This window comes from Ostrea edulis, chromosome 4 (assembly GCF_947568905.1).
Source record: "Ostrea edulis chromosome 4, xbOstEdul1.1, whole genome shotgun sequence".
NCBI lineage: Eukaryota > Metazoa > Mollusca > Bivalvia > Ostreida > Ostreidae > Ostrea > Ostrea edulis.
In genome coordinates this window covers 42,433,659-42,448,658 of record NC_079167.1, presented here as the reverse complement: position 1 = coordinate 42,448,658, position 15,000 = coordinate 42,433,659, and the positions used below count along the sequence as shown (strand labels likewise).

Below are 15,000 nucleotides of genomic sequence, written 5' to 3'. Positions count from 1 at the left end.
AAAACTGATAATTCTTTAAATTTATAGTCTGTAACAATTATCAGTGTTTTTCTGCTATACAAATCTTTAAAAAAAAAAAAAAAGCACACAAAATATTCACCTTTTCAGCAAATGCCAATGTACTATTGATTCTAAATGAAGTACAAAAACAGTTCAGAGAGAAAATGGTGTTTATTACAAAAGATCTTGTGACCAGACAAAAATTCATATCATGCACTGTTTGAAGATGATATGAAAGTTTTGAACACAGCTTTTTTTTTTGAAGGTTGAAGTATACAACAGGATGTCACCATACTGTATTCAACCTAATAAGCACCCCTGGCCTTTTAAAATTGGTGGGAGGACCGAGGAGGGTTCATTCAAGAAATAAATTTCATTTTTGAAATTGCGTGAGGGTGCGAACTGCACATCTTAGTGTTCCTTCAGGAAATGCTTTAGCATCTAAATTCACATCCTCATGTATTTTCAAAACCAAATTATTTTTTATATACTTCCTTTCTACTTTTATTCTGTCAGAATTCCCATCCATTAGAACAGACGTACTATATTTATCAAAATTCATACGCACATCATGTTTACAACTGCATCTCATTCATGACAAAATGGCTATCATTACAATTGGTAAAGATATCAAAGGGAAAAACATAATGTAAATACATACAAATGAATGAAAGAGGTACATACCTTGATGTTATTTTCAATGAGAATCTGCTGTGCAATGTATCCAGGGTATGCGAAATAAATACTTTGACTTGTCTAGGCCTTATTGCTTATTAAAACCTAGCACACAGCAGTTTTTGGTGATATTTTAAAAAATTCCCCTGAAGTAGAGAAGATTTTAATATCGTACCACTTTTATACCTATGGTCACAATCCTGACCCTATCAGAAAGGGTATCCTGAAATTCACTTGTTTGTTCCCATGTACCAAAAGATGCTTTGTATCACAATTGGTGAAAATTTGTTCCGAATACACAAGCAATAGTTCATCAGAGCATTCAGGTGAAAATTGACATTTTAAAACAGAGCAATCAGGTGATAACTGACATTTTTATATATAACAATTAAATATGCTTCCATGGTACTTAATCAGGCAGGGGGTGCTTATGTAGATGAACAAGATAACAAGTTTTAACCATGAACCTTGCAGAGTATAGATGGTAAAATCTAGTAACAGAAAAACCTATTTTTACTAGGTAAACCATGCACACAGATAGGGTTAGAAAAGATGGCACTTGATTAACAGATGCTGGTGCAATAAACAGTGTGAAATACAGAAGTACATGTATATATACTTTACAAGGTAAGCTCTCCCCCACTTCCATAATTTCACTTTTTCAAACAGATGAACACACACCTACACTTAGATTCTGCTACTTACACAAATCATTTACATTAAAATTTTATAGGATATGCTGAAAATGGAATGTTTCAATCACATACATATATAATTATCAAATATGTCCCTACACGTATTACGTATGTGTAATATGTACCCTATGGTTTTTTCAAGTTTGTTCTAAGAAACTAAACGGCTTAATGATTACTGTAAATGTATTACATTTAGCGTCTATGATATTTGTGGAAATTGATTTTTGAACATGTCAGCGTTGAATTGATTTAGCACTTTTTAAATGTGCTATATAGATATATACACACAAGGCATTTTAGCAATGTACCTGATTTAACGATCGCTGCTTTCTGGGTGCTACATAGAATAAACAGCTAAATGTAATATGTTTACAGAAATCTGTCCATATACATCTAACTAAATATATATACTAATTTTTTTCATTTAATCATGCATAGTTTTGAAACATGTAAATATTTTAAGCATATTATCATCTAAAATTCTGGTTATTTTTACTACAGATATTTTCATTCTTCTCATGTTTTTTGTTACCATCATTTCCCTGAAATTTACACAAATACCACTGATGATACCGATACCAGTACATAAATGTACAGAGTCAAACCAACTCTGTTAATATTAGGAGAAAACAGAATCATATTATTAACAAATACTGTACAAATTTTGTCATGGCTTTTCAATACCCAATTTGTATTTTTAATCTGTTTTTATTTTTGAATTTCAGGGTTTCACAATTCAAATATGCTTATGCAGAAACAAAATAGTCTCCTGCCTTTTATCAATTACTCTTACAAGAATGCATACATATTACGTTATAAAATATAATATTCCTTCAACATTCATCTATCATAACATATATTAATTAAATGTCTAAGAAATGTCATACATATTGTCTGAGACAATGCACGATATTTGGTATATCTAGCTAGGTTTTGAGATAAGTGCAGAATGGTTTCATTATCGTAACAAGGTTTCATGACTCAGTAACAAACAGTTCAATATTGACTGCAATATTAAACTGATCAGACCCTGCTTTTCTTCCTTGTCTCTAGTTAAAGAATAAACATTCAGTAGAGAATATTTTATACTTTTGAAAAAAAAAGCACTTGATTTAATCAGAATTACTAGTCCTTTTGACATTTGACGGATAAAATATGACAGGTCTACTATCACAAGTGTAAAGAGAGATTGTGCTAGGTACGATATCTATCACAGTGTCCGGGCTGTAAATGGATTTCTCAGAAATCAGAGGAAAACTGGTCAAAAAGAGAGGAAAACACCCCATCCTACCTGAAAAAATATCATTTTCTGTCAATTTAGATCAAACCCAGAGTGTTTCATTTTTTAGAAAATTAAACCAATCTGAGGATTTCCTCTGAAATGAGGAAAATAACACCCCCCCCCTCCCCCCTGAGGTGTGAAGAGAGATCGTACTAGTTCTATTAACATCTCCTGTACAGCACTACTAACATGGTATTCACCGGAAATATTTCATTCCTCAGCAGAAACAAAAATTAATTCAGTATAATAAAATGCTGGATTTTCCCCCCTGACACAGTCATGAAATTGAGTAAAACCCAGTTTGCAGCTAAAATTTTGGTTATGGAGAAAGTCTTCTGTCTTTCTGTTTTGTTTTGCTTCACAGTGACATCACTGTCTCCGTGGTAACATATTGTAGTCACACCCACACTTGAAACATCAGCTGCCGTTATCTCATGTAAGCTGTAGAAATAGGAAAAGACAACTCCTGCCACTCATCCATAAAAGCATATACCACTCCTCATCTGCACGCGTCATTAACACAGTCACACAAACAAAACAGGAAATATGCAGTAAATCAACGTAAAGCATTTGTCTGTCTACACATAAAACACATGCTCAGCCTGCGAGCATGGCTTTAATTGTTTTTGGTGTTGTTTCTTCGTTTAAAGTTTTTGTTGTATATCTGAAAAGATAACACATATAAAGATTACATTAGACGTGAAAAACAACAACATTACAAATAAACATAGAAATAAACATTACAAATAAACATAGAAATAAAATTTCAGAGAATTTGAACACCCTTTCAAGCAATTAGTCAAAGAAAAAGTGGATTTGTTTTTAAAAAAAAACACCCACGCATTCTAGAATTAGAAATTGATAGAGCTGCTCTCCTGGGACTAATAGGGATCATCCAAACTGGAGTGTTTCTACCATCACACTCTACAATCAACACATCATCTATTTATGGACCTGATCATATTTTCTAACTTCTGTGACCTTGGTCTTTAATAGAAGACCTTGGTTGAGGATCACGACACACAATTAGTCAAAATCAAAATTTGGCTGAAGTCTCAGTGTTAAACCTAAGCAAGCGGAAGCACTGCCTAGAGAACAAAGTTACCACCCACAGTTTAAATGTTCAGCTTTCTGCCTAGAGAACATAGTTATCACCCACAGTTTAAATGTTCAGCTTTCTGTCTAGAGAACCAAGTTATCACCCACTGTTCAAATGTTCAACTTTCTGCCTAGAGAACAAAGTTATCACCCACAGTTTAAATGTTCAACTTTCTGCCTAGAGAACAAAGTCATCACCCACAGTTTAAATGTTCAGCTTTCTGCCTAGAGAACATAGTTATCACCCACATTTTAAATGTTCAGCTTTCTGTCTAGAGAACCAAGTTACCACCCACTGTTTAAATGTTCAACTTTCTGCCTAGAGAACAAAGTTATCACCCACAGTTTAAATGTTCAACTTTCTGCCTAGAGAACAAAGTCATCACCCACAATTTAAATGTTCAGCTTTCTGCCCAGAGAACCAAGTTATCATCCGCAATACAAATGTTCAGTTTTCTGCCTGGAGAACAAAGTTATCACCCGCAATACATATGTTCAGTTTTCTGTTCCCAAGTGAAGATGTGTTGGTTTCACGACAGTATTCCAAAAATGCATATACTTTAGAGTAATCAAACTTGTTTACATAACTGAATGAATACAATGTTCTGAAAAATTCAGTATTGAGCAGCATACCATTGTTTATTTATGAGTGAAATGATGGACCATTGCTATTATTGGCTATATGGTATTATTATACCTCAGAATGAGAATTCTATGCAACGCGTAATCTGATTGGTCTAGACAGTCACGTGCCAGGGATGATAAAACTTCATATCTCCCTCTCAAACATCATATCTCCCCATCATATTTACCCCTTGGGTAGCCTTGTGCATTTTCCATATATTTAACATCAAGGTGGATGAATTGTATTGTGACGTCACAATGAGTCTGAGTCATTCTACCTTCATAGTTAATAAGGCACAAAACATGCAGGTCTCTGATACACATTTAAATTGTACGGTTTTGGTTGATACAAAAACAAGCAAGTAAATTAGCATTCAAGGAGAATGGAAATACAAAAACTGGTTATCATATCACTGTATTTCGTTGTTTGTACCTTCTACCGCAATACGTTAACAGCGCGGTGTTATCGTTGGGGTGATCTCAGCTACATACAATGCATAGATGAGTGGACTCTTATTTCAAATGCACTTTTGTAGTCTTGCTTTGTTTCAGTATTATACACAATTTATTGCATGAATGTTCGGGAGATATGAAGATTTATTCACCCATGAAAAATCATATTACCCTTGGGCATTGGCTTCATGGAATATGATTTTTCTTGGGTGAATAAATCTTCATATCTCCCTCACTATCATGCAATAAATGTATAATGTGTTACTATGTATGATTTTTTACAAACTGAAGTTTAAATACAATATTCTCATTTTATTATGCATAATAAATGATTCAGAATATACTGGAATACTAAAATACACAATGAAATTGTACTGTATGGCATAAAATAATCGTATCTTATTTACCTTAGCAATGCTGAGAGACAAGACAAAATGCTCAATATTATTACAAAGGCTTGCCAAAAATATGGAATTTTAATCCCATGTATCTAAAACCCTTTTTTCTCAGATATTAGTTTCATGAACTTATTTAGTATATCTACAGTAAAACACACTTATAATGAACACATTTAATACAAGTAAAGTGATAGTCATTCTCCTAACAGAAGAAAACAACAATGAAGCGCACGTTATGGCAGTGTCACACATGATACGCCCGTCAGATATCTAACAGCACATGATGCGCCCGTCAGATGTTTATTCATTATAATGCATGACACAAAATCTTGTCAACCTTACTTGGTACAAAGACTGCACCAATATCTTTGCTTTAAGGTCTGAGGTAAAACCAAGATTATTCCTTGTAACGAGATCTTAACTCCCAATGGACAAATGGAATCTTAATGGACAGTCTAATCAAAACTGAACTTAAAACACCATGACTTAGATCGTTATCCTCATGAGACAATTCCTCTATCTGTTGTGTGATGTGATTTTTAATTCTGTGCAAATTTTGCAATACAATTGACTAAATATTTATATCATTAATGTTGGAAACAATATCATTATTCATATTAACTGTTTATGAAGAAAATGGGCATTTCCTAATGTAATAATTATTGAATAAAGTTACTGCATTACCCTCTTACATATGTAGGGATTACCTCCCTTAAAACATAGTAGTTTAAAAAAAAATAAAATGAAAATACTTAACCATTTAAAAGTTTTAAAGATTTGATTTTAAGGTGCAATTTACATTTCTCTACAGATGGACAAATTTGACAATTTTCTTTTAATCTACAAGAGCCCCAAAAAAGTTATGCCATATATGGCCATATCTGAATTATAAGTCACAGTGACCCTGATTTAGGGCACGATACGATGCATAACTGACCAAGTTTGATGATTCTAGACCAAATAATTGTCAAGTTATGAGTCGGACAGGATTTTGCCATATTTGGCTATATCCCCTTAATCAAAGGTCACAGTGACCTAACTTTAGAATGTGACCCACCCTCTACCCAAGATGTATCATTTGAGAAAGTTGGATGATTTTAGGTCACATGGTATTTAAGTTACAATTCAGACACGAAGAGAGACAGACAGACTGACATGATCATCATTACTGTCTTAGACAGGTGTATAAAAATTGTTGGATATAACAAAGTTTGGTTAAATTCAACCAATTTTGGCTGGCCATGGAGGTTTGCTATAACTATTTTTGGCTGGCCCTGGAGGTTCACTATAACTATTCTTGGCTGGCCCTCGAGGTTTGCTATAACTATTTTTGGCTGGCCCTGGAGGTTCGCAATAACTATTCTTGGCTGGCCCTCGAGGTTTGCTATAACTATTTTTGGCTGGCCCTGAAGGTTCGCTATAACTATTTTAGGCTGGCCCTGGAGGTTCGCTATAACTATTTTTGGCTGGCCCTGGAGGTTCACTATCACTATTTTTGGCTGGCCCTGGAGATTCGCTATCACTATTTTTGGCTGGCCCTGGAGGTTCGCTATAACTATTTTTGGCTGGCCCTGGAGGTTCGCAATAACTATTTTTGGCTGGCCCTGGAGGTTCGCTATAACTATGTTTTACTGTACACTCAATGCTAATCCATAATGTATTGAACAAAATTTCTGTTATTTTCTATTTATTTATGTGTTATACTTTTTGAAAAAGTAAATCTTGCCACCCTGTGACAAAGATATGTGTGGGCTCTCTTCATATAGAAGTCATGAAGTGTTGACTAAATACATTGAAAAGTTTTATTCAGAATAACTGTACCTTAAAGCATTTAACAAGCCTTCTACTCTCCCTGCCTCCTGTTCTTTCAGTACTTTGATGCAGCTTTTGATCTAAAATAATGAAAATCTCTGAAATCAAGTACAGTCTACTTCACCTATATTGAAGTCACTTATATTGAACTATCTGTTATATTGAAGTCACTTATATTGAACTATCTGTTATACTGAAGTCACTTATATTGAACTATCTGTTATACTGAAGTCACTTATATTGAGCTATCTCTTATATTAAAGTGACTTATATTGAACTTATTGAAGTATAAATAAATCCCCATTAACGTTATTCATATGGTTCAACATCAGATATATTGAACTTTAGATATAATGAACAATTCAGGTCTAGACAATTACATGTGTATTCTAGTACTTATTGTTAAAAAAAAGAAGAAGAAGAAATGCTGTTATCATTAATTGAAAAGACATTTCCATCTAGACCATTTCTTTTTGTAAAATATTTGTTCTGTAAGTTTTAATTATCTACATCGCTTTCTTTAATCTGTATGAGAGTGTGAGTAAAAGGTGTATATGTATTTGTTGAAAATGATGAAAACAATAAAAAAAAATTAAAAAATTCAGGTCTGTCCCCTGAATTTCAATATATCCAGAGTAAACTGTAGGCCTCCTCAAAATCAAAATAAAATAAAATTCAGGTCTGTCCCCTAAATTTCAATATATCCCCGAGTTAACTGTAGGCCTCCTCAAAATCAAAATCAAATAAAATTTCAATAATATGGTAGGTTGCATAAATCATCACAAATTTTGAGAGAAAGATGGATGTGAAATATGCAGGATTTTTCTTCTTCTTAATTCTGTGATTGCTTTTTGATTTTGTCTCTAAATTTAGTACATGTGCTTTACTTACAAAGGTAAATTCCTGGCTCTTTAACATTTCACAATAAGTTTTATTCCTTCTCAGTAAAGCTTCAGAAAACACACATATTGTAAACTAACTTTTAATCTCAAGGTTTGCCAGAATGGATATCTCTTCACTGCGAATCAGAGTCCTTTAATGTCTCTCAAAATTGTTAAGATTATCTCAGTCACAAAAATTAGTCGCTATGAACCATTTATCACTGGTATATCGCAAAATAAAGTTGCTACAAATAAAACTTGGTTTGCAGTAAGCAAGATCAATGTGTTTCCTTCCACTGAAGCAATTTTATTGGCTGAATGTCAAACCATATTGAAAACTTACATCTATATTTGATGATTTGGCAAAAGCTCCCACTGGATGAACGTGGTCATAGAGAATTATTACTCCCACCATTACTCGTAGACAGAATAATTTGGTTTCACTGTTTTGGAATCTAGCAACATACTCCCTGTAAAAGAGAAAACATTCTATGTGTACGGAAAACTAGAATTATAAGTGCTAAATAGGGGTAATAAAATGTTACAAATTTGGTACTTTAATTGATTAATTCATTGTTTGTTTTACGTCCAGTCGAGAATTTTTCACTCATATTGAGATGTCAGCAGTAATCAGGACCATAGCAGAGATGGGGTAATCGTAATCTGTAATTGTAATCGGCTGTAATCGATTACAGTTTTTCATGTAATCAAATGTAATCTGTAAATGTGTACTTTTTAGATTACATGTAATTGTAATCAATTACATTAATTTTACCCTGTAATCATGATTATTTTTAGATTACTTTTTTGATTACTTTCATTAATTTTGTATATTTTTCATGTTTTTTTTTTTTTTATTATCAACAAGTTTTCTTCTAATGATTTTTTTATAAATATTATTTCTTGATATCTTATTCATTTAAATCAGATGCATTTATTAATTTATTTCATTCTATATGTTTTATATTTTTATTTTACAAAAAAACTCGAAATAGAGTTGGCGCCCTTAGTAGTGGAATGAGTTTGTGATCAAATTCTATGTTAAACAGCAAGCATGGTTGACAAGTTACAATGCTCTGATGTTGTGGTGTGGACCCCAGACAACTGCCTTTGTGCTTACAACACAGATATTTGCTATCAATAAGTTTGTTATGCAAAATCTGAATGTTAAACTTAGTTGTTTTCCCGGATTTCCTCTGTGGCATAGGTTACAATGCCATACCAATTTTTAGTTTACATATCAACACTTCCCATCATAATTTTGAAAGTTATTTAAACATTTTAACCTGGTTATACCAGTATAAGATCCTCCAGAGAATGTGGATCAATGATGGCCACTTAGCACATTAATATTACCTTTCCGGTCTGGCACTAGGTTATAGCGTTATAATGCTATCTGAATTTTATATTAAAAGGCTTTCATGCAATTTTCAGATTCACTGTTGTAGAATAGATTTATCTTCTTTCAGTTGAAAAAAACCCAGGCCATTTACCCCTCCCCCATATTTGTTTTTGGAACAGCCTATAGATATCACTGTTGTTTTATCAAGTTTTAATGTTTGATTAAATTTCCTGATGGGGTAATCCAACCTTCATAACCACAAAACAAAAACAACAACAAAAATGGCTATCGGAAGATGAAGGTTTTATACACCTTTTATTTACATTAATGAAACAGAAACCTCATGGTTGTCTTTCTTGGAATTCAGTTTAGATACACTTGATCTCTACAGGTGAATTTCTACTAATTGACAGATACTAAACAAACAACTTGTGCACTGAAAACTGGGTGCTATTATCTAAGTTCCCTAGAGTGTGACATGTCACCTGGAATATTTATATGTGGGTTTTAATTATGAGACAAATAACAGCTAGGTCTTGGTTTAGAGTGGGATGGGTGCAGTAGTAAAGATAAAGCTTTGCTCAGCAAAAGTATCTAAAAGTAATCTGTAATTGTAATTGATTACTTTTCAAAGTAATTGTAATTATAATCAATTAAATTTCAAAATAGATGTAATTGTAATCATAAATTTCAATGTAATCTGTAATTATAATCGATTACTTTGAATGTAATTGACCCCATGTCGGGACCATAGCAGTGAGGGTTCTTTATTGTGCCAACGCCTGCTGCGACAGGGGACCTCCATGTTTAAGGTCATATTTGAATGACCTATGATTCTCACTTTTAAATGCTGAGCATTTGGCTAACGAGCAATCACTAGCGATTTCAACGTCTTCAGTTTGACACGGTCATGGCATGAGCGGGGCTCAAACTCACGACCGCCTGGTTATGAAGCGAACACTCTACTACTGAGCTACTGTGACCGGTCCAATTTTGGTACAACTAATCATTCAGTATTATATGCTAAATGTTCAGAAATTAATTTTTTTAATGTATTTTCACAATTTTTCCCATACAGCCCCACCCTGATACTTACGGGGTTTCGATCATAACCCTACAAATGTTGGCCATTGTACTCAGGCAGTCTGTCGTGTTCTCCACCGGAAGCTCTTTATGGGTGGACACAAACTTGGTGGTGGCTTCACCCAGTACTTTCAGCATTGGTGTAGCGGGGGCATAAAATAAAGACATTCTGTTGGCCATCTCATTGGAAACAACATTCTCGTTGCCTTGACTTTCGTCCTACCAAGTAAAATAATCTCAAAATAATTATCAAAACAGATTGGAAATGAAATACAAATACAGTAAATCCCGTTTTTAATGAATCCATGTTTATTATGAAGTGGTATCTATTCCCTTTGAGACGAAAATAATTAAAATTTTACTGGAATTAACAAAGTTTGGTTATAATGAACTGTTTTTGGCTACCCTGGAGGTTCGTTATAACTGTGTTTTACTGTGTAATGAATTTTTGTTATAATGAACTGTTTATCGTTGGCCCTGGAGGTTCACTATAACCGTGCTTTACTGTATAATGAAGTTTTGTTATTATGAACTGTTTTTGGCATGCCCTGGAGGTTTGCTATAATAGTGGTTTACTGTAGTATAAAGAATAAAAAAAAAAAAAAACAATCCTGAAATAAATAATTTCTTAACTCAAGTTAATTGATAAAAAATTTCTGTTCACTTACTTCATTTGCCATCTTCATCCTACTCAGAGTTCGTCTGTAATAACTAAAGTCATTCTGTATTGAAGGGTTTATCATCTGAAATATGTAACAAATATGTTACAGTCTACTCCACTTATACAGAAGTCACTTACATTGAACTATCTGTAATAAATCCGTTACAGTCTACTCCACTTATACAGAAGTCACTTACATTGAACTATCTGTAATAAATCCGTTACAGTCTACTCCACTTATACAGAAGTCACTTACATTGAACTATCTGTAATAAATCCGTTACAGTCTACTCCACTTATACAGAAGTCACTTACATTGAACTATCTGTAATAAATCCGTTACAGTCTACTCCACTTATACAGAAGTCACTTAAAATGAACTATCTGTTATACTGAAGTAAAAATAAATCCCAAGTAACGTTGTTTAACATCGGTTATAATGAACTTTGGATATAATGAACAATCAGGGGCGGATCCAGGAATTGCAGTTACGGGGGCGCCACTTCATGAGGCAGGGGGTCTGGGGGCCGCCTTGAGGCCCCCATTGGGTCCAGGGTGTGGCCCTGGTGAGGGCCCAGGTGGCGAAGCCCCTGGATTTTATAGGGCTTGAAATATGTCTCCTATTCAGTCACTTGTACTATTTTCGATCATTTTTTAATAAGGTGAAATTAATAAAATGACGTAAATTTTAAGGGTTTTCGGAAAAAAATAAAGTTTTCCCAATAAAGTAATTCAAGAGATTTTGTCATTTATTTCTCTGGGAGTGGAAGAAATTATTGCTTCTTTTATCGTTTAGTACATTTTTCTAAACAAGATACCACGATTGACCTTAAATTTGAAAATTTTGGGGGTGGAGTACACGCCGGATGCGCCCCCCTTAAATTCACCACTGACAATCCAGGTCGGATCCCTGAATTTTAATATATTCAAAGTAGACTGTATATCATTCATTCTCTCTAGTTGTGCAGCAGTAGAATAGTCTCAAGATTTCACGGTTTTGTAGGACCCCTGTGGCGACCCCCAGGAACTAACTATCCAGCTGTCCTGTGGCGCTGAACTTATATAAAGAGAGTTTCACCACAAAATATACAATCCTGTGGGGGTGGGGATCCGGGTTAGAATAGGTCCTCAGTACCCCTTGCTTGTTGTAAGAGGCGACTAAATGGAGCAGTCCTTTGGATGAGACCAAAAAAACCGAGGCTCCATGTCACAGGTGCTCAAAGGCCGTAAGCACTGAGCATAGGCCTAAATTTTGCAGCCTTGCACCGCTAATGGTGACGTCTCCATAGGAGTGAAAGATTCTCTAGAGGGGAGTTAAAAAATATACAATCAATCAACAAAATATACACATAAGGAATAAATGTTTAATTTAAAACAGAAACATGGGGATTATTCCTGCTTAAGGTTGATCGATCCTCATGTGATGTCATAGGTTTTTGCAAAATCTTTATTTAATTAAATTTTGCGCATGATAGAAATATATTTTTCAGAGGAATTTCATTCATTGAATAAAATAAATAATCTGGTAAACTTTTGATACTGAAAAAGTTTATTTTTCATAGATAATCAATTATTTTTAATTTTAAAAAATCTTGTCAAGGGCAATAACTCCTATGTTGGAATTTTCTCTACTGCATGTCTATGACAATGATTTCCCTAATATCCACAATTAATCTTTATATATCTATGAATTAGCAGTTTTCTTAAACTGTTGACATTTAAAATTTGTCATTTCAGTAAGTTTTTATTAATTTTCATTATTCTGATTAACGAAAATGTGTGATTTTTTAATGTTTATATATACTTCTGTTTTTGTATGTCTGACATCTTTAAAAAGGTGGCAACATACACATTTTCTTTGGTTATTGATTAAATTAAACTATATTGAGTGGAAATTAATACAGTTTCCCCGCTTTTAACCATTCATATTGATAAGTCAAATAAGGATCAATCCACCTTAATTCTTTAAATACGATACATGTAATTGGTTTTTAACAATAGTTACTTTACAGAGAGCATGTACATTTCATTAGCACTTAAAAGTGTACCTCCTACTGAGTGATACAGAAATTGCTCATCATTTCTCTGAATACTTATTCATTGTAACTTCAGCTGGTCAACATTTCTTAATATCAACTAAACAGTCAAATAAGTTGTACGATGGACTGGTCGATATTTTATACACCTGGACATGTAAAGGTAATTACTTTTCACTTCCTGTAAATATTGTAAATTTTAAGACAAAATTTTGTCAAAATCAGACACAAACCATATACATGTACATGTATAGTTAATGGAGGGAAATTGGGATGACTTCATTTTTAAGTGTTGTTTTTTTCTTTTTCAGTAGAATCAATACAAACACATTTTCAAACTGTCAGCTGTAATATTTTCTCTCTCTGTGGAATCATCAAAATTTGTGGGGGCTCAATTTTCATGGGTACCCCATCACCACGAATTTCAGTCCATAACAAAATATACAATCAATATAATGTTTCAAAGTAAAGAAACAATATCCATAAAATTATTTCCCAAAGAAACTATAAAATCTCAACAATGCAGGAGAAACTGGCCCCCATGAATTTAAATGATACATATAATGTACCACGTATATCAAAATAGATGTGCTTAGCTTTCACATCATAGCTTAAAGCAAATAGATTTGCTACTACATTTTATATTTACAGTTAAAACTGGCTAATCTGAAACTTGTGTAATTCATTTCTCTGTATATGCCAACCCTCTTCTCTGTTTTCATTAGTTTACACTGAGGAATTTTGTCTCCCAGAGCACGTCACATTAGACAGGTTTCACTGTAATTCATTTTAAATGTTCTCTGATAGAAACACATTGCATTTTAATAAACCATTACTGTAACATACCTTTGTATCATCAAATTTAAGTACAAAGTCTAGAATCTGTGCAAACTGTTTAAAACAAGCTTGCTGCGTCTCTAAATGCTCGCGTGGGGTTTTGTCGATTGAACATAGCACCTCCAGTAAGTCATGGACTGTGTGTTCTGAAATGAAATAAGGTACATGTAAGTTACATCTACTACTCCAGATAAACAGAATTGTACACAAAAGCTCCACAAAGCAGTGCATCCCCTAATAACACAGAATACAATAATCCTTAAAACTGAAATCAGAACTAAAAGCATTCTGGAATTACCCTGAAAACCTTTCAGAATCAATACCTTTGTGCAAGATTGCATCCTTGCAAGTACATTTGAAATTGGATAAAAAAATACACAACAAAAGTTCAGAACTCTAGACACTGCCATTCAGTGACCTAGAGCTACAATTATTAAGCAAGATAATAAAATATGCAATATTTTCTTTGGGAAGTTTGGTTAGCATCAATAAAGCAACCTTTCATATTTTGTTTGCTTAAAATTGGACACCAAACAGATATTTTATCCTGGTGTTCCAAAAGCTTGTTTATTTTTTCACTTCCTCTTGAGAAGCTTTAGAAAATGTGTGCCCCCCCCCCCTCCCCCCCCAAGCTATCTCCATCACTAGTGGGTCCATTTATTCCTACTCGTTCGTTCTCATGAATAATTAATGAGGCAATTTGATTGGGCGCTCATTGTATACCCTGAGCAAATTTGACCAATCAACAAGACGTTTTCAGCCCAATTTTGGTACACATTTCTTGTGATAGCAAAGTTAAGTTGATGCTACCTTTAAAGTCAGAAGAGTTCCATTACTATAACAATTACTTTGATTCGACGATATTCCTAAATATTTATTCCTGAGAACGAGCGACTAGGAATGAATGGACCCATGGGTGATGGAGAGAGGAACAAAGCGTAATCAACCTTGGGTTTTCGACGATGTTGAAAATGTAAATATACTGAAACTAAAGGACATACGTATTTTCTGCTTGAGTAAGAGCTGTTTAAAAGAAATGCTTCCATACCTAATTTATTTGCAAATTCAAAGTAAGTCTTTAGTCTGCCCACCAGTGGACACACTGCCAACCAGGCCTTCTCCT

General features: G+C 33.8%; 1 protein-coding gene across 22 annotated transcripts in view; it reads right to left on the bottom strand.

Annotated features, from left to right (window-relative positions):
- LOC125669468 (CYFIP-related Rac1 interactor B-like) overlaps nt 1-15,000 on the bottom strand; it is a 29,973-nt gene that overhangs the window by 31 nt on the left and 14,942 nt on the right. For all 22 annotated transcript variants that reach the window (XM_048904000.2, XM_048903994.2, XM_056162683.1 and 19 more), the window contains 7 exons: nt 14,926-15,000; nt 13,887-14,023; nt 11,012-11,086; nt 10,357-10,562; nt 8,262-8,388; nt 7,047-7,117; nt 1-3,316 (listed from right to left, as the gene is read on the bottom strand). The exon at nt 1-3,316 is cut by the window's left edge and continues 31 nt beyond it; the exon at nt 14,926-15,000 is cut by the window's right edge and continues 31 nt beyond it. In XM_048904000.2, the coding sequence (XP_048759957.2) occupies nt 3,250-3,316; nt 7,047-7,117; nt 8,262-8,388; nt 10,357-10,562; nt 11,012-11,086; nt 13,887-14,023; nt 14,926-15,000 (758 nt within the window). In that variant the 3' untranslated portion in view covers nt 1-3,249. The remainder of the gene's footprint in view (nt 3,317-7,046; nt 7,118-8,261; nt 8,389-10,356; nt 10,563-11,011; nt 11,087-13,886; nt 14,024-14,925) is intronic.